Here is a 24,346-nt window from a genome sequence, read left to right on the forward strand (position 1 = left end):
GAAATTAAACATTTTATTAGGACAAAAGGTTTATATTTGGTTCTAAATTAGAATGAAGTTTTGTTTTGATGAAGGAAAAGACTAGAGAGACACCATACTGTTTCCTGCTCACCATCTCATATCCTTCTTTGTGTTCTGTATCTCACCCAGTGGAAGACATCGAGAGGAATGACGGCAGTGCAGAGAGGCCTTACCTAATGCCAGAGTCCCTCCTTCAAGTCCTGAAAAAGAAGAACCGTGCCCAGGAAAAGTGAGAGAGAGCAGACATCTGCCCTCCAGATGCAACAGTGTGCTCCAAGGCCAAAGAGTTTGTACATACTGTAGTTAAGTGCCTTAAATGCATTCATGGTCACGTTGCACGATGCAAGTGTGGATGAACATATGTTTTGTATTACATTGTGATGGAGTTTTTGGAGTTTTGTTACAATGCCTGATTTAAAAGCATAATGTGTAATGAGAATTTTTTTGTTAAATTTTACCTTTAATGTCACTATACTGGGACGTATCTTTTTAACATGATTTTTTCAAAACTTGCATTATGTTTAATGTGTATTTAAGGACAATCAGCACTAAAGCTTTTAACATGGTAAAACAGCTTGCATGATAGTAAAGGGTTAGTTTTCTTGGGTTAACTTTATATTGCTCTTGTTGGTCATGATTGTTAACTGCTGTTTTTTTTTTGTTTTGTTTTGTTTTTGTCCGTTTTTAAACTTTTCATTTGTATAATAAAGTTAAGATTCAACTGTATATGTGTCTCGTTTCTTTCGTGCCGCATGAGCACTTTTAGTCTCTCGCTGTGAGAATGTGTGGTGTGGATTTCATCCATTCTGTTTGTCAAGGCTGGGTCAGTTCTCAAGGTTTTTCCTGTGCTACAGACGTGCAGCTGTGTACCACTTACACATGCGTGTAGATGAGTTCCTGTGTCTATACAGTATGTACGTAAATCATATGTGCACAGATTTACTTTCTGTTTATATAAGTATTAAAGATTAGCATTAATGAACTCTCTTCAGATTCCCTTTATTTATTTAGTTTTTTTTTTTTTTTTTTTTTTTAAGCTCTTTACTGATTTTGAGGTATATAGTAAATCAAGGTAACTTTAGAGGTTGGTGTCAGAATACAGGGTCAGCCACCTCACGGTCTGATGTATGGACTGACTGGCTCAAAGCAGTCTGGTTATTCTCCTCTGATCTCTCTCATCATGAGGAAGAAGCAGAAGACTTTATTCATCACAGCACAGTGAAATTCTTTCTTTGTATATCCTGACTTTGGAGGCTGCAGTCAGAACACTGTATCAGCAATGATGCAGCACCCCTGGAGCAGTGGCGGCTTGGCAGTGCTGAAGCTTGAACCCCCACTTTCCAAGCAACAACTCCGAGCCTTAACCACATGAGCCACCTGGCGCCCTAGGCTTAACTCTTGGTGTCGGCCTAGAGACCCTCTGTACAAAGGATGTTTCTTGTTTTGGGTTTTTTTTTTTTTTTTTACAGCAATCCGTGCCAGCTCTTGAGACTGTGATGTTTGATGTGAACAAAAACTGGACCTCTTTGTATCTGTATGATTTTATGTATGTATGTATGTATTTATTTATTTGTTTATGAATGCATTGTATAACTGCATAAAAAAGTAGGTTTTCTTACTAAAGTACCATAAGTGTACTTCCTTGATGCACCTTCTGTCCCATTTAATCTGTTCTAGTAAATATTTTAACCATTTACTTTTAACTGCATGCTTAGTGAATCATTCCCGACTCATTTAAGATTAAAAAGATTATTTTTTTGGGATAGCTCATTCTGCAAATATGTTATGCCACAGTTAGTACTGGGGCACCAAATGTTTTACATATTAATGAAATTTTCTGGTGTGTAAAGCAATGAGCTCTTTAGAAGATCTTAAAAAAGAGAGAGAACATGTCTTAGCCTTGACTAAATTAACTACGTTTATCTTCTCTTTTCTCTCGTTGTGTTGTAACCTGCTGAGTTTTTATTCATCAATGAAACTACTTCCTGAGAAAGTTCCTGAATTGACTGGTTTAGACACTTTACCTGTTTGCACTGGTGATACATTTATACAGGATGTCTCAATGTATTTGAGATATAACACATGCAATGAATTATGAGCTTAAACCTATGTGATGTATAGTTTTTTTTATTTTCGTGCATTTTAAATTAAAGAACATCTTGGCCTTAATTTTAACGGTGCCCCTTTATTTAATAGGGAAAGCACTAAGTTGACCTTATGTTGTTTTGAACTTTTATTAATCATTCAGTTTATGCATCCTCTGCAGGGAGGGTTATTTCCTCTTGTTCTGTCATAAGGCAAAAACCTCTTCCTGGCTTCTTTGCCTCCAGGCTGGTGACTAGACTGGAAATGGGAGGTTTCAGGAAACTTCAGGATACCTGAAATGATTAGATTACAAACGAGGAAAACTTACATAACGCACAAGGTGGAACCTGAAGTGTCATGCAAATGACTTGTGATTAATGAGCAACCTACACATTTATCACAAATTACAACAATTATATTGAATTGTAATTTCCAGGAGCTGTGCTCTTTGATTATTGTGTTGTAGTTTTTATATTATTTACAAAGTTGCACAGTGATTTTTATTCAAGTATGTTATTTTGTTTGTTTGTTGTCATTGTCATTTTCCATTATAGACTCTTTCATGAAATGTATATACACCAATCAAGCATAACATTATGAAGGTGAAGTGAATAACACTGATTATCTCCTCATCATGGCACCTGTTAGTGGGTGGGATATATTAGGGATTATATTAGACACTTATATTATATATAAGTGAACATTTTGTCCTCAAAGTTGATGTGTTAGAAGCAGGAAAAGTGGGCAAGCGTAAGGATTTGAGCAAGTTTGACAAGGGCCAAATTGTGATGGCTAGACGACTGGATCAGAGCATCTCCAAAACTGCAGCTCTTGTGGGGTGTTCCCGGTCTGCAGTGGTCAGTATCTATCAAAAGTGGTCCAAGGAAGGAACAGTGGTAAACCGGTGACAGGTTCATGGGCGGCCAAGGCTCATTGATGCACGTGGTCAATGAAGGCTGGACCGTGTGATCTGATCCAACAGACGAGCTACTGTTGCTCAGATTGCTGAAGAAGTTAATGCTGGTTCTGATAGAAAGGTGTCAGAATACACAGTGCATGACGGGTCAGGACTGTTTTGGCAGCAAAAGGGGGACCAACACAATATTGGTTGTAATAATGTTATGCCTGGTCGGTGTATATAGCATTGTGGTGTCTAAACACTTCAATACATCCACAGTACTTACTCATCTTATTTGTTTCATAATGTAAAAATCATCAGTATGTGATGATTGTGTGAAATGTGAAGACAAAACAAATAAAAACCTGTAGTCACTGCCTCATTGCTATGAGGTAAAAGAAACAAAAATTGCTACTGTCATTATATAAAAAAGTAACTTTTTCATATTTTATAAATGAAAAATAATAATAAAAAAGCTTTCAGAAATATATCTGTCTGAATATAATTTTATCCTATGCATTCTTTCTTTCTTTCTTTTTATTTCCTACTTGAGCTACCAAATGAAAACAGTTTTATATATGTAGTTATGAATACTACTACTACTACTACTACTACTACTACTAATAATAATAATAATAATTATTATTAGTATTATTTTTATTATTATTATTATTAAATTACTTACTTAACTACATATTTAAAATGCTATACCCACCTTTAAAAACTATATACCCTAAAAATACTTTAAAAACCCTTAGGCAGCACTCTTCACACTTCTGTAAACTGCCACTAGAAGGATCTCCGAAGTCGCATACTACAATACTAAGCAGTATGGTGAAAATGTCACACACCATGTGTACTTCGCATACTCTGTAGTACGGTAGTATGCTGCTTTGGACGTAGCCGGAACTTTGCCTTATAAAATATTAGCCTAAAGGTTACGCCCACATTAGCAGTGACCAATGAGAGATCAGGTTATTCTCCTGGCCCCGCCCTCTTGATGACAGGCGCCGCGCGCTCGCTGTGCCGAGTCTGATGAGAGCAGGGGGAATTGGCGTTGGCAAGAGCGCGAGCTCCGGGACAGACCGAGGCACAGAAGAAGCGGCTTTGACATTATAAACAACAAGAGACACCGTGCTTAGGGTTTTATATTGGACTTTGTAATATCAAGAGTTAAATTCGAGCAACTTTTACATATATATATAGAAAGAGAAGACACGATTATCTATCTTCACGAGTAGTTTGAGTTCTGTTTTAACGGGTCATATTTAATATTGTAATACTGACTAAGGGAGTATGGGTGATGTAGAGATATGATGTGGAGAATGCAGAGATAATAATTTCATGCGATTTTAGTTCGGCGGGATTTGAACATGAACACAGTTGCACCGTAGAGCTCTGGTCGGACTTTGCTGTGAGAGATGGGAAAATGGGAGTTAACCATGGTAAGGTTGCATTTGTTGTTGCGTTTGTTTTACTCATCATGAACTCTGTACATTGTGCTTCTTTGCCCGCAGTCTGATTAGGTCACATGTAATAGAGTGCAATCAAATGAATGCTCTTGAAATAGTCCTCTCTCTCCGCACACCTGCCCTTCATATATCACCGCTCTGTGTGTGTGTGTGTGTGTGTGTGTGTGAGAGAGAGAGAGAGAGAGAGAGCGCGAGCAACATGGAGGGAACACAGTGCCCTTTTTTAGTTTGGGTTAGGGCTTTAAGGGGCAGTTTGGGGATGAAGGGGCACTTTGGGTTGGGGGTATGAGGGGCAATTTGGGTTGGAGTATGAATGGCCAGTTTGGGCTAGGGAATACAGGGGCAGTTTAGGTTGGAGAATACAGGGGCAGTTTAGGTTGGAGAATACAGGGGCAGTTTGGGGTTGGAGAATAAACGGGCAGTTTGAGTTGGAGTTTGATGGGGCAGTTTGGGTTGGAGAAAAAAGGGGCATTTTGGGTTGAAGAATAAAGGAGCAGTTTGGGTTGGAGTATCAAGGGACAGTTTGGGTTGGAGTATGAAGTGGTAGTTTGGGGTTGGAGAATAAATGGGCAGTTTGGGTTGAAGAATAAAGGAGCAGTTTGGGTTGGAGTATGAAGGGGCAGTTGGGGTTGGAGAATATATGAGCAGTTTGGGGTTGGAGTATGAAGGGGAAGTTTGTGTTGGAGAATAAAGGGGCAGTTTGGGGTGGTGGATTGAGGGGAGTAAATCAGATGTACAGCTTCTGTACTTTCAGCTTGCTGTTTGCATGATGGCCATAGTGCAGAAAAACACCTGGTGGACACGAGCATGCATTACTTGCATCTGTGCTGAGTACAGAATTTGCATTCATTTGAATTTTTTCTCTGATGATATTCCTAAACAGACTCCTGGTTGGCCTTGTTGACCACAGCCTAGTCGTGTTGTATGTTTATTACTTGAGTTTATTTATCTGCATAACCTGCTCTCTCTCTTTCTCTGTCTCTGATCCGTATTGTTTTAATTTCTTCCTTCTGGTAAACACTGTGTTAAATAATGTAGCCTGTGCATTTTTGTATCAGGATATAAGGAAGAAATGATGTTTGTAGTTGACTTACCACATAGATTCCCTATGCTATCAGTTGGAAATTCACTAAGAAAAACCTGTTGTTTTTACTACTGATAATGTTTCTGCAGGTCTGACGCAGCACTGCTTTCTTTTCTCTGTGTCATTGTCAAATGGTGACGCGCAGGCAATGCAAAACTCACCCATGGTTGATTTGTCTTTAGGACATATGCATTATGCGCCTTTGCTTGACCACTGTGAGCCTTTGTCTGTCTGGGACAAATATGAGCCATTAGTGTGTATAAAAGCAGTTTGTTCTGCAGCTTGCAGAATTGTCATTGTGACTCAGTGCTTTGGCTTAAGGACCTAATTATCTGATTTGAAAATAAACACCAACAATTGGCATTTGAATTTCTTTAGAGTCACTGAAACAATATTATCCAATCCATCCTTCAAGCTTAGCAGTATTGTATACAGTACACGCAGATAAGGATCTGGCTCATTTAACCCACATTGCTTATTTGTCCTAACTGTCTTCTGCTCCTGAGCATTTCTTTGGTCGAGATGAACTTGTCTTCGACAGTAACGTAATAATGAGGACATGTGCCTGCATACCAGGCAATGTTATTGGAATGTGTCAGATCACCATATGATCCGTGTGAGAGAACATGAGAAAGAACAGAGATTTGTCAAGCGATACAGTAGATGGAGTTCAGTGTTATGCCATGCTTCTGGCTGTTCTTTCCATTCCTGCATGCTTGTGATGGAACTTGACACTACTGACCCTGATTTTATCCAGCAAGGAACCTAACTTGACCTTGCGCAGTATGGTTGTAGATTGAAATGCTGTAGTCTGAACCAGGTTTTGGAGGTTTGAATATACAACACTGTGCTTGTTGTATTTAATGCCTGTAAATTTCAGTTTATTTATTTGTTTTGAGAATAGATATTTTCCCAAAGCTCCTTTACAGAAGTATAGATGTAGATTTAGAGCGACAGTTGTGGAACGAAAAACTCCTTGAGATGACGCAAGGAAGACATCTTAAGAGGAACCAGTCTCAAAGGGTAGCACGTCCTCTTCTAGCTGGCACCAAATAGTGGGATTATAAAACATTCTATAAGTGTGTTCTATAAAGACTATTTAATTAATTACCATTCACCATTTCTATCTGATCAAGCTAATCAAGCTCTTCGTGGGAATTAAACATCAGATGTGTTAGAAGGGGATTTGATCTGATAGCTGCAGGAGTCTAGATATACAGTATAAACTGGATGAAAAATTCAGTTGGGGTTGGAAATAGTTCAAAATTTAGGGAAAAATGGCAGATTTGATGATTTGGTGTTAATGTATGCTTATTTTTTTTGCCTCTCATGCCAGCCACTTTGTCCTTGAGGAGATCTTGTGTTTTAATGTTCCAGGTGTTTCTTTGAACTGTGGCAGCATGTTCCCTAATGTGCTTCTTTGGACATTTGGCAGAGTTCATTCATTTACATTAAACAAAGAACACATCTAATGCATATTCATCAGCCCCTTTAAAGAGCTCTTGTCCTTTCTGGAGATGGAGATAAACAGGCTTCATCTGACATCTGGCAAAACATGTTCTGAATAGTCTAAATATCTACCAAAAATCTGCAAATATTCTGTTAGTAGTTTTTCTAAGATTAAGGTTGTAAGACTTGCCTTTATTTCTTTATGTGAAACTGTGTTCATTTTTACTTAGTCTTCAGTTGTTTTATGTAGCTCTGTGTTTTATGTAGCACCAGGGAGCTCCTGATAGAGCATTGTTTCATTTCACTTTGTACTGCACCAGCTATATATGATTGAAACGACAATAGAAGCTTCTTGAGAACAGCATAACAACTCTGCTTGTTTTTAATTTTTTTGTAGCCATGACCAAATGAGTTCTCATTTGCAGACACAGTAGTGTACCCAGAAAGAATTTCGGTAGGGATGAGGAAATACACTAAATAAAATCATGTATTTATGAGCTGTACAATTATAAGTGTGACATGCTCATACATGTTTGTTGGATGCCAGGCAGCAGGCAAAATTTCCCGTCAGCTAATCTTACCATATTAATAATGTCAATTTGTGTAAGGAACAAAATACCTTTCAAGCAGTGTCACTGAATATTACTCAAAAGGCATGTTAAAAAAACCCAGGAAAATGCATGATTTTGATTGCTTGTTTCTCACCGTAGTGGGTGCTAGCTAATATAATATGATTATATATGTAACACATATTTGGTTTATGTTTTATGAATTGTAGCAACACAATGATTAGCTATGCTGTAGCCCTGGGAACTGTGATAAAATATCTCACAGTGTTCAAACTACTCTTCTGTGTGGACCTGGCGTGTTTGTCCTGCTGTTGTCTCTGACACTAAAAGACCATAAACATAACAGTAGTCTAAAACAGCGCAAGTGCTCATTATGAGCTTTTCTGGTGGTGTGTAGTTTGGTTACTCAGCAGAGGCTCATGATTCATGTGTTTACTTGTACTGTACCATCTCTTTTGCTGACATCACTCGTCGAACCAGATCTTTGAGGGGGTTGGCGTGTGATGAGCATCTCTTTTTACCTGTTTGCTGTGGGTTCCATAGCTCTTCATTTAGCTGACTGCCCAGGCCTTTCTGTTGTTTCTGCAAACAAAAGAGCCTGGAGGCTGCAGGTAGCTACTGGTTCGGCTTAAACAAAATGGTTGAAGTTTCTATGAGAAAATGGTTCTGCATTAAAATTAATGTAAATCAGAGAAGGCTTCATAGAAGTGGCAGTCTACCATGAAAAACTATGCTCACTGTACATACTAAATCTGTGCAGGAGCAGTGGCTTGCAGTTTTAATGCTATTTATGATTTCAGTGTTTTGGAAAGGTTGTGGTTTTCTACATTTAGTCTTTTCTAGAAGAATAACATTTGGAACTATGGTTATAGATAGAATTACTGCATGTTCCTTTAATGGTTCCTCAGGCCACATTAGCATTTTTGTGAGTACATGAAGTACCAACAACTATGCTATTATCCTATTATTCATTTGTTCTCCTGTTTGATTTTAGTCATGAGTTATTTATTTCAAAATGCTGGCAAAAAAATCCTGCCACAGTCCATTTTAAGAACATATTAAAATGTCCTCACTCTCCAGCATTTTTTAAAGTCATCAGATAAAATCAGAGACAGTAAGTGTTATTACACACATATGCAGCAGATACACATCTAAATTTACCTTCTCTTTTTCACTCCATAAGCTACCCTGGGATACATGTCTAACATGAGCTGAGGCTTCCTGTTGCATTCGTTTTGCACTCCATAAAAATGCATTGAATGCCCACATGTCCACTATTCTGTGTGTGTCTCGCTCTTGGTTTAGATCAAACACTACAAAATACACAGTGCTTTATACTGCAGTGTATACCTATTATATAAACAGCACATGAGCTATATTTCAGCCTGCAGTCCTACTGTGTGGCTCTGTTTTCACTGACACGGCATGTAGCAGGGAGAACCTTGTGGGTAAATATCATAAAACAAGAATGGATATATGTATATGTGTGTCTGTGTGTGTGTGTATTGGAAATACACATCTTAATCTGTATATCTATAAATATAAAAAAAGATGATTGTATTTAAGATTTCACTGTTTCATTTATATTTATATATTATCAGTTACAGTATAGATGTACAAACTCAACAGTAAAAGCTATTGATTATCCATATTTGTGTTTTTATGTCTGTTATTGCAAGACTGTGTGTGTACAGTATGTGTGTGTGTGCTGTCAATAGGACACATTACAGTATCAGAAACAATGGTACAAATTATAATATCACATTCCACAGCCTCAGATCAATATGTTAAAAAAATGTATTCATTTGTTTCAAGATTCTTCTTCTTCTAAGCACTGTAGAAGGTCTGGGTTTTTTTGTCTAACTGGGAAGGTATAGCATGGAATTCAGGACACAGGTCAATATGAATGCAAACATTTGATTTAGCTCATATTACTATATTAAACAATGAATCAGTTCTTTCTTTTATATAATATGAATAATTATGACCATGATCTAAATTAGGTGAACTAGCCAAGACTTCACTTAGTGCATAAATGCAGTTACAACCTCAACTGAAATTTAAGTTTTGTTCTGTTTGTGTTTTTGTTTTTTATTTAAGGACCCAGTTCAGGAGTGGGGTGAGGAGTTTGAGGATGGTGCCGTGTTCGGCATCACACTACGTAGAGAGCCAGTGCAGCAGTCGGGCGAAGCTGCCGAGGCCTCTCCCTGCTCTGCGTATGTTCAATATCGTACATCTAAAGTCCGGAGGCTGAAAGCAGCCACACTGAAACGTGTAGTGGATCACCTGCTTGATCCCTGCTGCCAAGAACAGGACTATGGAAGGATACTACTTTCTACATACCGCACCTTCATCAACACCAACAAACTCATCGAGCTGCTTTTTCAGAGGTGTGTGTGTGTGTAAGGGTTTACATACCGAATGCATGTGATTATGTGATTTCACATTGTGTGTCAAAAGCTGCAGCATAATGTGTGTCTGTGTGTAAGACAATGGGATTGTGTGTGTGTGTGTGTATCATTCTGGAGTTCCAGAACATGATGTGTTAGGGGTTAATGTAAAAAGTCCTGATTTTATGTCAATTAATAGGACAGTATTTCTGTAAAGAAAGTAAAGTTTGAATTTAGACATGAATTGCCCATGTATAACATCTTTTCTCTCTTAAATAGAGACAGTCATGACTCTGAGCTGGACAACAGCAATTGTCATAAGAGGTAAGACACATAGTATGAGGGTGCAGCTTTCCAACACTGAAAGAAATAAACAAATCAATTTCAAGGTGTAATATTATAACTGAGAAGATCCAGAAAAGTGGCTCAAAGAACAGGGAAATGTGTGGAGGTGGATATGAAGGTGACGAGTAGACGGGTTATCAGAGACAACTGTTTTACCTCTATGAATAAAGATTTACCTCAGGGCTCTGAGGTAAATCTTTGATTTCTACTAAAAGGAAAGTCTTCCCGGCAGAGGAGTTTGCCCTTTGTGGTTTCTTAGTTATGTAACAAGCTGCAGTTTTTTTGCCTTGTTAATACCAAGAAAGAAAAAAAGAGAAGCTGGTGAAGGAACGACTGTTTATAGCTGTTATAACGAAAGTGATAACAGGAACTGACTTGTTTACTGGATGTTTCACTGCATTAGATGTAACTATAAATGAACAAAAATGTCTGAATAAAACAATAATCACTGGCAGATTGCTGCAGTATAAGAAGAATTCAGCCCATTGGAACAGGCTGCTATTAGAAAAATGATCAATTTCTGTGTGAATTTTTATTTACTCCAAGCCTCCATTTATGAGAAAGAAATGTCTCAGGAGAAGTGCAGTCAGATTTTCTGTAAGCAAAATGCTGAGTTTTTTTGTTGCTCTTTGCTGTTTTAGTGCACTGTGGACTCTACTCCAGACCTGGTTGGATGAGTTTGCTGAGGATTTCAGGGATCCACCAATGCACTCTTCGTTACGCTTAATGTGCCTCCAACTGAGACGACACAACTCTCTTTCAGCTCTGGCCAAGTGCTATGAGGATCTCCTCAAGAAATTTCAGGCAGAAGGTCAGACCTTTGCCGCAACACTGTTTGGAGTCCTTAAGACATATAAGTCAATTATATTTAATCTAGAGGTATTATATCCTGATACAACATAGCAGCGTCAAGTAACCAGGATAACTCTTTTTCTTCCTCTCAGATGTCGTGAATAAAGATCAAGCCAAAGTGGAACAAGAGCCAGAGTTGAGTCAGGGAGAGAAAGACTTAGATGATGTAAGCAATCAGACAGACTTCATGGAGTTCTCTGTCATAGAACTTGCAGAACAGCTCACCAAACAGGATGCTGTAAGTGTCAATAGTCACATTTCTTTGCTATGACTATTAATCCATTAATAACATATTAATACTTTTTTTTTTTTATTCTGAATGAACAGTGTTGAATAGGTGCATCCCAAATCACATACCTATGCACTATTCTATGCCACGTTGTGTAAATAGTATGAGTAGTGTATTCACATTGAAAATTCCAACAAGAAGATGTGCACTTCACGTACCTGGATGATGCACTTAATCAAGTGTGGAATGTTGGACGCTTCATGCACTCAACACTCGTAGCTTTGTTTATGTAGTGGAAGAGGGGCGGAGCTACCAGGTGCTGATGCTGGATGAGAAAAAAGATGGCCTACAACATTCCGGTGCACAAGCCATCTTTAAATTAGCCAACGTTGTGTGATTTATTTCACAACAAATTCAGTGTATTCTGCTAAAGCTAAAGCATTGTCACATTGCGTGTACTTGGTGTCATTTGCCATCAACTGGGAAATGGCTTATAGTCCCAGTAGGTAAAAAAGTGTTAGAGTTCCATTTGAGATGATACTACTCTTCTAACATTCATACACTAGACCCTAGAGAACATAATGAATAGTTTAAGTGCATTGTGCATGCTTGAATAAGTGCATCGTTTAGGTGTTGAAGTGTACTTGTTGGAATTTTCAGTGTGAACACACTACTCACACTATTTATATTAACAAAATGGTGTAAAACTGTGTGTAAGTACTCAATTTGGGATAGACCTTATATTCAGTTTCATTCTGAAACTCTCAGTCTGCATTCAGACTGCATTCATTTAAACTGATAAAAAAAAAAAACTGACACATAACCAGTATGAAATTTTCCACTTCTGTTGGGTTTTGCATTATTTGTAAATAACCAATAACCTTTACACCTCCACATGTCTCTGTACCGTCTTGTAGGAGCTGTTTGTGAAGGTGGTACCCTTCCAGTGTCTGGGCTGTGTCTGGTCTCAGAGAGATAAGAAGGAAAACCTCTCGCCCACCATTAGTGCAACCATCTCTCAGTTCAACGCTGTTACTAACCGTGTCATCACCTCCCTCCTTTGTCCTGCCACCTCTCCTTCTTCCACTCCATCATCCACTTTGAACCAGAGAGCCAGAATCATTGAGAGATGGATACGAGTTGCACAGGTTAGATCAGTAATGATTGATTATTCACAAAAAGCAGATTTGAGTTCATGCAGTGTTTCAAAGATCTTGTAGTGAACTGAATTGAAACTTGAATCTATCACCGACTAAAAAGCAGATTTCACATTTCATCTGTTTTCATGTTAGTGGTGTAACAGTCTGTGTTCATTTGTCCCCACAGGAGTGCAGGCAGCTAAAGAACTTCTCTTCCCTGAAGGCCATTTTGTCTGCACTGCAATCCAACCCGATTTACCGGCTGAGGAAGACCTGGGCTGCGGTGAGCAGGTACATATTAAACCAGCACACACTTACGGCGTTTATTTACCTGAGCGGTAAATGAATCATATTATTTGTGTAACTTAGACATAACCAAGTTCCTGGAAATGGGTTTTGATTTCTCAGCAATATTATGTAAATCTGGCATGAAGCCATGGAAAATGACTTAGAGCCATTCTTAGGTGCTGATAATTCATTTCAACTGTTTCAACCTGACTTTGGATGTACTCATTATATGTGCTTTTTTTCCCAGAGAAAACATGAGCACCTTTGAGAACCTGTGTGAAACTTTCCCAGATGAGAACTGTGTGTTAAGAAGCAGAGAAATCCTTGTGGAGGTTAGAGAATACACACACACACACACATTCACACACACACACACACACACACACACACACAACAAGCTGTGATTGTATGTTAACAGGTGTTTCAAATACACTGCTGACATTTAGCCATGACCTCGCATCCACTGTTAATATGTCTCAACGATGAACTGTTTTCACATTGATCAATGCAATTTAAAGCTCTTCTGGTACTTGCTTGCAAACTATTGTTATTGTAGATCCACTCTGCATTGTATTAGTTTCAGCCATTCAGTGCTTCACGAGGTTCAGGTTCTATTTCGTGGAAGTACGGAGTGTCAACCTGGAGATTATGATAAATGGATCAAGAGTTTGTTCTTTGTTAAGAAGAGAATGCTCTGAAGGTGCTTCTAGCCTTAGTCCATTGAACTGATACATGTCACACTGCGTCAGAAAAACAAAACATACGCTGAGGGACATGTTAACAAACCTGTCAGCTATTTCAGCAAACCCTTTCAACAACTGAGTAGTTCATATTTTATGAACTGCATTCGTTTGGCTCAGATATCTAGAATACATCATGCTTCTGCAGCACTCCAGGTCTGATTTTCATCTCGCATGACACTTAAGAAACTTAAATACAAAGCATGTTCACATAAATCAAGTTTGAACTGTGTTCTCACTGTAATTGTACCAAGTTAGGATTCACTGTCATGTGAGTATGTTGAGAGTGTAAGTGGTGGTTTTTATACAAAAAGATAAAGAAAAAAGCACGAAAAGGGGAAAAGCTCTGCATGAGATTGGATTAAAACACAGTATGGGAGAGTACCATTAAAATTTAAGGTACCTGCTGCTTACACAATGATTTGTGTCAACCTGTCTTGATCATTTTGTGAATAAATGATGTTTTGGAATACAGGCGTAACGGTTGATACACATACAGCATGTAATCAGATTAAGCTGATTTTCCCTTACTACATATTTTCTTCCCTAGTCAACTTGTGTGTGTGTATATGTGTGTGTGTATATGTGTGTGTGTTATCTGATAACTGTCTCTAATGTGTTTTAGGATGGAAGCCAGGCAGCCGTGGACAATATTATACCCAAGACATCCAAGCAGTGTCCCCTGTCCAAACAGATGGTAAAGTCTGCAAACACACATGCATGCTCAGTTTCTCTAATTATAAAAAATTCAAGGTCAGGGTAATTGAAATCCAAGCAGATGTGTGAATTGTTGGACTCCTCAATGCCAGTAAACTGGACATTAAACTGGAACAATTCTGTCTACTTAGGGTTTTTATGTCTAGTTTCTCTTTGTCTTCTTTTCTGAACCCTTCCCCCATCTCTCTCTTACACACAGACACACACACACACACACACACACTCATAAAACCACTTTGCTGATTCATTGCATTGGAACTTGAGAAAAAACAACTAATCAGAGATTTGCAGTTGTTCTATGTTCTCTGTTTTTGTAATACACTATATGGCCAAATGTTTGCGGACACTTGACTATCACAACCATTGCTTGGCTTTGTCCCCAAAACTTTTGCCACATGCTTGGAAGCACACAATTGTCTTTGTATGCTGTAGTGCTACAGTTTCCATTCACTTCCCTTTAAAGCGTGGTTTGTAAAGACGTGGTTTGCATCAGTGCCTAACCTCACCAATGCTCTGGTGGCTGGATGGGCAAATCCCCCCCCAGGCCAATTCTAAAATCTAGTGGACAAACTTCCCAGTAGAGTGGAGGTTATTATAACTGTAAAGGGGGAGTAACTGTGGAATGAGATGTTTAAAAAACACACGAGTGTGATGGTCACGTGTCAACAAACTTTTGTCCGTTGGTTTATAGATTACTTCCAAATTGATCATGTTGCTAATGGCATTTTCCACAGACCAACAGTGGAGTTGTGCCTTACCTGGGAACATACCTCACTGTCCTGACCATGCTGGATACAGCTCTACCTGATACTGTGGAGGTATGTCTGAAATGCTACATCAACTTCTCTGTGACGCATGAGTGAAAAACTGAAAGCATGCTTGTGTCATGTTTGTTTTTAGTGAATGAACAGTGTTTTTTTCTCTGAACAGTCTGTTTAAAAAGCATCTGATGAATAGGCTTTTTTTAGCTACATAATGAAGTTTCCTATTCATAAAATAACCATCTAATTACTATATGACTCTTTTTTTTTTAAACAGCGTGACTACATAAATTTTGAGAAGCGCAGGAGGGTGAGTCTCTGGCTTTCTTTCACGATTGACTTACGTTGCACGTGTTAAGATTACACACTGGTGTGCTTTTTGAGATAAGGCTGTTCTGAAGTCATGGAAAATCCTCCAGCAGGGGTGTGCTGTTTTATATTGCGATGTTTGACGTTATGAATATTTTGAATAGCATCAGCATGTGAGGGGATATGCAATTTGCTATCTACAAATAGCAACCAAAAGACATATCAACCAAATTATCAGACATATATCAAGGTATAGTTTAATTTTTTTTAATTTATAAAGTCCTTTAAATTGAAACAAACCAGAGAACCAAAAGAAAAAAAAATCCTGAAGTAAAAGTTTTTAATATTTTACTCAAAGGTCCATATATTTTATTTGTATTTTGTACACCAGTTTCCTTTGACGTTTTTCCCGAACCTCAGTAGAAATAGTATTTGAAAATCTTTGCTGACTGAAAATTCTGTAAACTGCTAAACATTAAGCTCTGCTATCCCTTGTTCAAACTGTAGGAAAATATTTCACAATATCTCCCAGCTTGGTGAAACATTTATTTAGTTCTTCTGTAACTCAGGGACTGCAGTCTAATCGGTTGTACCTTGTGGAAACAAGCTTGCCTTTGCTCCGACATGTCCCTCACCAATGCCTGGCTCAGTACACTTGTATTTTTTGCAGGAGTATGAGATCCTGTGGCAAATCCGGCAACTCCAAGCATCCTGCTCCCAGTACACTCTACCCCACCATCCTCAAATTGCAGCCTGGTTGCAAGATCACAAGCTGCTCACGGATCAGGAGAGGTGAGCCTCCGTGTCAACAACCACACCATGATCAAAGAGTCAGAGATGAATTTTTTTTGCACTCTGATATTTGATATGATCATTAACTGAATGCATTAGCATTAGCTGCAGGCTGTTATCACACAGTATCCCAACCTGCACGTTTGCTGCTTGTGTAGGTCTCTTGGTGTTACTAATAAAGTGGTCAGTGAGTGTATATTGTAATGGAAACTTCATAAACATCATTGTTTCAGTTATGAGTTGTCCAGACAGCTGGAGCCTCCACTTGACAGCTGCTCACCGTCCAGCAGTACAGCCTCGAATCCCCGCTCCCTCGCCAAAAAGCTTACTTCGTGAGTGTGAACATTCACAGAAAAACTTCTTATTCATGCAACAGCAAATACATGATACAGCATCTCACAGCGTTTAAGCATGCATGTGTGTGTAAACAGCCTCCTGAATGTGAGTGAAAGCTCCAAGAAGAATGCTGACCAGATTAGTGTCTCATCATCTGGATCCAGCAGTTCTGAAATGGAGGATCTCTCTACAAATCAGTCATCTCCTCTTGAAGCACAGGTAATAAATAAACAACTGTGACTCAAGGGTCACAGTTCCGGTTATGAAGACACAGAGTCAAGCACATTTTGACCATTTTTTTGCTGTACCACTTGGTTAAAAAGTTAAATCTTTGAAGGAAGTGCAAGACTTTGGCCTTTCAAGACTGGTGTTGTGAACTCTTTTCTCATCTACTAACCACTAAATAGATTATCGTCTTTAATATCATCATATTAAATGAATATTTCTTTAATTTGATTGTACCACATAACCTCAGATTTAGAAATTTACATTCTAATATCTCTTGTCTACTTGACAACTGACCACAAAATAACTGGGCTTGACTATGGAATGTACTTCATTTTTTATTAACCTGGATCTTGGCACTTGACTAGAGGGCTGTTTTCATAGTCGACAGCACTTGACCAAAGCACAAGCGCAATTGTCTCAGTACGTCAGCCGTCATATACCCTCTTTCATACTTCTTTCTAAAGCACACAGACACGATACTTGAGACCGACTCGGGGAAACACACCTATGATTGCTACACCTAAATTCTTTACGTTCTGAGCAGTGTGATATGCTTTTTACCACAGTGCCATATTCAGCAAGGTCAAAGGGAAAACAGATATAATATCAGTTCTAATGAAGGCATTTTAGTTATGTCACAGTTTTGGAATACTTGCTATCTACATATGGCTAGAAAGGTTGCTAAATTCTCTTCAACATTCACAAGGACAAGAGGGATTAGAAATTCAAAAAACTTTTTTGACCTTTAAGAATTTTTCATCAGACCTTTTTGGCAAGTAGTTATTAAGAGTATGTTATTTATTTACATGCCAGTGAAGGTTCATGAGAGGTTTTACATGAAAATCTTGCTTAAATGTAAAAAAAAAAAAAAAAAAAAACCCTTTATAAATCAATATTTTATAGTTAGAGGATTGTCAGACCCTTATTATTCCGAGGTCCTGAATTCTTAAACACTTCAGCACACTTGGTTTCTTTTGCTCACTTTTTGTCAGAAATGATGTGATAGTAAAAAAAACTCACATGGCAGCTTGCAGCCTTTTACATTAAACACTAATGAGAACAGTGTAGGGTCTGATAAAACCGTCAGATCTTTCAGGACCAAAACTGTAGAGTTCAGCTGACATGACATTTCCCATTCATTCTTCTTTTCTTCTTCTAGTCACTCTCAAGCTCTTGCCAGAATGTGGCTGACAGCATTTCTTCCTCGTCTCCTACGGGCTCTTCCAGCTCCTCCACCAGCTCCCAGGCTGACCTCATTCTCTCTGCACCTTCCACTTTGCTAGCTCCATCCAAGCCCGGCCATAAGCGCTCGGTCTCCATGACCGCACTGCCTCTGTACAACAGGCAGGTTGCTGACAACTGCATCATTAGGATCAGTGTGGAGAGCAGCAACAATGGCAACATGTACAAGAGCATCCTGGTGAGTACTGAGAAGCCAGAAAGTTTTTGATTACACTCAGCACATAGAGTTGTGCCATCTAGACATAATCAACATATTTTCAGCAAATACTGTACCAATCTGTACAAAGATAAATCAGTAATTTCAGGAAATGGCCATTTTGCTTCCAATACAATGCCAGTGCTGCTTTAACACACAACACCACACATCTGCAAGTCAGTGCTAATAGGAAAAGAGAAGAAGGGATTGTACCGGGACAAAGTGAACCAGGAAGCCAAACTATCATGGATGCAAATTTGATGTAAAAATTCTAGGGACAAATATGATGAGAGTAATGTATAATAATAACCTATAATAATAAGAACTTGAAGACAACCTTGCTTAAACAACTCACAATCAAAAGCAGTTCTGAATCTTCAGTCTTCCATTTTAACCACATCCAGATCAGCTTTCTAAACTATTCAACAATCGGAGGAGGTTGGAGTCTTTGGATGTCTTTTAAAAATGACTTCACATCATTAAAACCACATCATGCTGAAGGAAATTAATTTTTTTTGTCTAGATAGCTGACTACAACGGCAGGTTTTTATTTTTCATGTGCCACAATATCATGATTGCAGTTTTATGTAGTTCTACATATTTTTATCTTACAGTAACGATGGATGATGGATGTGTCACAAACATACAAGAGTTTTTATCATAAACCAGACCAACAGACTACCCAGCATGGTTAAACTGATATTTTAGAAAGTGTCTGGTTTATATATCATCTTTTACATAAAATAATTTTAACATACAACTCTTTCAAATAATGTTATGGGACAAAATATGTCCCCACTGTCCCCAGCACAAGTTACTCCCAATGCAAACTAGCAAACATCTTGTAATATTTGTATTATTTGGCCTCACATTCTGGTAGCTGTCAATACAATATCTGCTCAGAGGGTTAAATCCAGTTCATGTGCCACTGGCTCTGTAAACAGAAGAAAGAAATCAATGATATGGACCACAAACATCCACTCAGTCAGGACAGGGACACGTGTCTACTTTGCACAAGCATTTAGGTGTTTGAGCATAGAGGAAACACTGAAAGAAGGGACTGAACTTGTTTGGATTGTAGATTTTTTCGAAAGCTGCAGCCAACTCCCACCAGAACTATATCCTTAACTTGTTTAGACATACATTGTGTCCAGTTTGTAGTTTTGTCCTGGTGTTTGGCTTGTTGGAACATATATTTGTGCCCTAAATGCGGCTGTGAGTAACTGGCGCAGGTTCTCCTCAACAAACAGTTTGCTTCCTCCATCCATGTTGCCTGTGATGGCAACAAGCTTTCCATTTCCTCCTGCTGAAGAATCCTGAGCTCTTGATGCTACCACAACCTTTGTTACCCTGGTGTTGGGTTGTATTTAGTTTGTGTCAAACATTCTGCTTAAGTTTAGTCTCATCAGACTCTGAAATCTATTTTTGGAAAGCGCTCAGATTTTCTAACATGGCCTTTCTAAGAACTGACTTCCTTCTGGCCAATCTCCCATAGGTCATAACTGTAAAAAGATAACATTTTCATGTTTCAGTCAGTAAGCTCTGTAAGTCCTTCAGAGTTATAGCTGGACTCGGGAACACTTCTCTGACAATTGCCCTTCTTCTCTGCGCACTCAGTTTAGCCTGATCTTGGTAGTGTCTGGGTTGTGCCATATTTTATTTAGATTTATATTATATTTATATTCATTTAAATAACCTTCTACTTATTTTTCCTGTTTAATCCCATTCTGTTGTCCCTAGATTTGATCTTGCAATACAGCAAAGAGAAATAATAACTGGTATTGGGGGGGTGGGAATACTTTCTGGAAACCCTATAGTTTGGCACCAGGTTACTTTTCTTTGTTTCTTACATCGTTCACTGCAAACAAAAATAACATCCAATCTTTTTGTTTGGTGCAAGTTTTTGGGTTGATGGATCTCCACATGTTCCTCAAAGTCCCTGTAATGTCTATGTCTAATATACGTGTTTCTGTGATTGACACAGTCATTGTCAATAAAATAGCCTAAAATACAGAAGTAGAACTCTATATTGAAACAATAATTAAAAAAAATACATTAGAACAGAATCTACATTTCTGATGGTGTCATTGACCATGGCCATGATGTTTTGTAGCTGACCAGTCAGGAAAAAACAGCCCAGGTGATTGAGAGGGCCCTGCAGAAGCACAACCTGGAGAACGCCAGCGTACAGGACTTCAGTCTCGTCCAAATGTTGGCTCAAGGCAAAGGTAAGTGTTAAGACTCTCTAAAAACTAACTACCACAGTTACTGTCCTGGAGCCTTTATTAATAATGGATTCATTTTTTTCTTTTCAGAGCTTATCATTCCAGACAAAGCCAACGTCTTCTATGCCATGTCTACTTCAGCCAACTATGACTTTGTTTTACGTCGTTGTCCAAAAGGCCAGCGCAAACAACTGGCACGCTCAGCATCAATGTCAGCAGGCCGCTCTACCAAATAACATCGGTGATGAGAACAAACTGAATTTGCTTAGAAATCTGCATAATATTGAAATGACACAGGACTCGTTATGGTTTCAGTTTTTATATACGAAATGTACATAGAATATATGTATATAGTCAAACATATTTATGCTTATTTAATGGTAGCTATTTGCTACTTGACAGATATTTTTCTAAGAATGTTAGTAAGTTAATGTGTGCTCACCTTGACGGGAGAGTTAAGGTAGGATACATGGTTGTACAACTGCCAGAAGTGTAGAGGCTTTATATTTGTAAACTTCAAACAGTGGTATATTGTGTGCACTGGCTTGTAGCAGTAAGGTTCCTAATCCCAGAAGTCATCTCTGTCTTTGAGACAAAATCACAGCAGCTACAGAACCTGACTGTGTACAATAATCTCACACACACTCATCACATGGGCCATGTTTTGCTGTCAGTTTCTGTCAAACTGAGCAGGGCTATCACCTCATCGTTGCAGTCTTTGCATACCAGGTTACATATTCAAGAGTTTCAGCATTAGTATCGTAGAATTCATTACCTTCACCATTTCCCTGTAGCACGTACTGAAATTCCTTCAAGATCATTCTTTTAGTGTGGGCCTGAAATTGATTTCTATACTACTGAAGCTCTTTCCCACTTCATTTAGTTGGTAATTTGATCATTTTTATCCTTTCTGTGTATAAGGTAATGATTAAGAGGCTGATAAAAAGCGGTACTGCAAATATAGTTGTGTGTATCAGCTGTAGACATTATATTAACATTTAATGTCAAAGGCCATTAAGTTTTTTTTTAAACACATATCTATATCGTTGAGCTTTTCAGTGTATTTGTAAAACAGCCTGCCTTTCTATGTCATTTCAGCGAGTTCCCACGTCATAGCTTAAGAAATGATGATAAAAGTACAGCCTGCCTGTAACATAGATATATGTGACAGAGACACTCATTAGGATCACAGTTTTCCCGTCCCACAGCTTAGCACCATGGTGATATCGATTGGGTGTGTACTTTTGTGAGTGTGTGTGTGTGTGTGTAAGATAAAGGTACTGCACTGACAGGCCCTGGGACATTCCACTGTCACACTGTGTAGTGATAGAGGTCTAATCTGCTCTTGCTACAATGTTTAACAACTCCACTGAAATGTCTCACACTATCCACTTGTTCCTGACCTGAGGCTTTAGAGAAAATCCAATACTGCCTAAAAAAAAAAAGTCTATTTATTCTTTAGTGCTTTAGAAACACCACGTTGAATTTCTGTGCAATTATTAGAGGAGAGATGTATCTTCTTGTTCCTAACCACAGATGTATTCTTTGGCTCTGCTGTTTCAAGTAGATTTGTTCTTCTCACAAATGATAAATATTGTATAGTATCTGATTCATTCTTAAGAGAATCAGAACCAAGTTTAATAAGTTTAATATCAGATTTTGGAGAAAACATGAATACACTGATCATTACTGTATTGTAGTGTACTGTATTTTGGACTTCACTCTGCACTCCATAGCATTTCATTGGCTTCCTGTACATACTGTTTATGCATGTACATGTAGCGCTGCTCTAAAGATTAAAATAACTAAAATAACTGTTTTGGTGAGCTTCTTTTTTGTGTGTAATAAAAAAAATGATTATAAAATAACTACCTTTCAGTACATATCAGGGTAACAGTGGATCCGGAGTCTATGCTGGGAGCACTGAGCGTGAGGCAGGAATACACATGCATACATACACTTATTCATAGCTAGGGGAATTTATCTTAGCCAGATCAGTCCATCTACTGGCAGGTTTTGGTAGGTAGGAGGAAGCCCATGTGGAAACTGGAGATCATGCACAGACATTCCACAGTCACCTGAGCTCAGGCTCAATCTCCAGATCGCTTCACCAAGGTGACATCATATATATATATATATAACAATTTCACAATATTTATGTTTGGTTTCTGAATTCACAACGCAAATCATGATATACTTTTCACCAAAGGGTTTCTCATGGGTGCTTTGGATGATTAGTATTATTTAAATGGCTTCAAACCTCTCTGAACATGAAACATTGTTAAAAACTATCTACCTAATATTGTGTAGGTCCTCCTTATGCTCCCAAAACATCTGTCATTGTTTTCTGTCACCAAGATATTAGCAGCAGATCTTTCAAGGCCTGTAAGTTGTGAGGTGGAGCTTCCTTATGCATCAGACTTGTTTGTCCAGTACATCTCACAGATGCTTGATCATCAATCTGAAATCTTTGTCATGTTCCTCAAACCATTTTTGCCCGTCTTGCCACTGACTGTTCACTTGTCGGTGGGTTTAATGTTATGTTTGATCTCTGAATGCAGACTGTTCCTTTTCAGGATGACTTGCCTTTGTAATCCTTCATGTTATCCTTCAGAAAGATTTTTTTGATCATGTGATTTGTACTAATCACAGTTTCATTATGAAATGTTAATGTTATATAAACACACTTATAGTATCCATGCTATTGATAAGACATATCATATATATAACGCAACAACAGTAACAAAAATGGCTTAGGGTGGTAAACAGGAACATGCAAGTAATAACAGGCTAGTAGTCAGTCAGGTTTTTTAGGATATTGCATTATACCCCTGGAAGAACAAGTCGAAAAGCCTTCTCATTAAATAATTCCCGCTAGTAAAACCAGGACACATTATCCATTATTCTAGCAAATGTCTAACACATATTAGTTTTCTAGAAGTAATGATACCCCATATTGGAAAGATGGGGATGAATTCCCAGTACAGAAAGTCTGATTTTCATATTCTTCAAGAATCATTCCATCCTTATTGTTTCTCTGCTTTTGCTATAGCCTCTTCAACATGTTTAATATTTTGATCCATCCTGAAGCTTCATTAATCAGTTGTTTTGCTAAATGAAAAGACAATGCATTTGAGATCCGTTACCATGAGCTACTGGTCAGTCTCTGTAGTTCAAAGCCCAAGCTCAGACATCTGGCTGTAAAGCTTTACAAACTCTTCAGTATGTATCAATGAACTGAATCAGGTGTTGTGGATTGGAGTTGGAGCTAAGGCTAGAGATCTCATAGACTAATAACTCAAATATCACATTGTTTTTTTTTATTATTAATTATTTAATAAGTATTTGTGGACTGCAGCTCTGATGCTTGAGTAGTTTTTGGGACATTGACAGTGCAGACACTGGTGTGTGTAATGGTCCATGTCAGCAGTTCTGAGGAAGAAAGAAGAGAATCCCTCTGACATGCTCTCATCTATTATGTATGCACATCTGTGTTTGTTTGTGTGTGGAGGGTGGGCTTTTTGTTGAGAATAATGTATCCATCATTAAGGAAATCCATGACACTTTTGACCTTCCAACTATGCAGAATGATACCTACATCCAAACACACATTTATACACACTTGTGATCTGTCGAGAATGAGAAATCAGCACTAAATTGATCCAGAGATAATGATTATTCCTGTGCTCTGCACTTTGAGGTGAATTAAAAGTGAACTGCTGAATGAACTAAAGTGAACACGTGTAGCTGATGATTGCTTTGAATGAACACAAGGGGGCAGCATGAACATTGACTCTTACACCTGACTGAATTCTAACATGTTCCCTGTGTGGTCTTTGCACTCTTGATGAAAATCTCAAGGTGTCCCTCGTGTTGCTGTTGCGCAGTTCCTAGCATGTGCCTTTCAAACTATAATTTCCTTCGGATACTTTATCGTGTTATCTTCTGCATAGATTGAAGACACAAGGCATATAATTGA

At 38.3% G+C, this 24,346-nt stretch overlaps 2 protein-coding genes across 3 annotated transcripts in view; both read left to right on the forward strand.

Moving 5' to 3' along the window:
* LOC131366612 (choline transporter-like protein 2) overlaps positions 1-747 on the forward strand; it is a 37,280-nt gene extending 36,533 nt beyond the window's left edge. For both annotated transcript variants that reach the window (XM_058411237.1, XM_058411245.1), the window contains exon 22: positions 151-747. In XM_058411237.1, the coding sequence (XP_058267220.1) occupies positions 151-254 (104 nt within the window). In that variant the 3' untranslated portion in view covers positions 255-747. The remainder of the gene's footprint in view (positions 1-150) is intronic.
* A 3,274-nt stretch (positions 748-4,021) lies between these two features.
* On the forward strand, positions 4,022-22,181 carry LOC131369801 (ral guanine nucleotide dissociation stimulator-like 1). Its single transcript, XM_058416662.1, has 17 exons — positions 4,022-4,449; positions 9,679-9,968; positions 10,248-10,292; positions 10,955-11,124; positions 11,258-11,403; positions 12,312-12,542; positions 12,721-12,824; positions 13,069-13,153; positions 14,187-14,258; positions 15,013-15,096; positions 15,317-15,349; positions 16,019-16,140; positions 16,374-16,472; positions 16,572-16,695; positions 17,864-18,124; positions 20,256-20,370; positions 20,458-22,181. Exons 1-17 carry the CDS (start codon positions 4,426-4,428, stop codon positions 20,601-20,603), a joined length of 2,151 nt encoding a protein of 716 aa, XP_058272645.1. The 5' UTR covers positions 4,022-4,425; the 3' UTR covers positions 20,604-22,181.
* Positions 22,182-24,346: the final 2,165 nt, after the last annotated feature.

Source organism: Hemibagrus wyckioides, linkage group LG02, assembly GCF_019097595.1.
Source record: "Hemibagrus wyckioides isolate EC202008001 linkage group LG02, SWU_Hwy_1.0, whole genome shotgun sequence".
Lineage (NCBI taxonomy): Eukaryota > Metazoa > Chordata > Actinopteri > Siluriformes > Bagridae > Hemibagrus > Hemibagrus wyckioides.

What these genes read in the sequence shown, in the direction of transcription:
- LOC131369801 (XM_058416662.1), top strand. Translation starts at nt 4,426, where the DNA reads ATGGGAAAATGGGAGTTAACCATG. An exon ending in GAAAATGGGAGTTAACCATG is followed by an intron (nt 4,450 to 9,678) that starts GTAAGGTTGCAT and finishes TTTTTATTTAAG; the next exon opens with GACCCAGTTCAGGAGTGGGG. An exon ending in GCAGAGAAATCCTTGTGGAG is followed by an intron (nt 13,154 to 14,186) that starts GTTAGAGAATAC and finishes AATGTGTTTTAG; the next exon opens with GATGGAAGCCAGGCAGCCGT.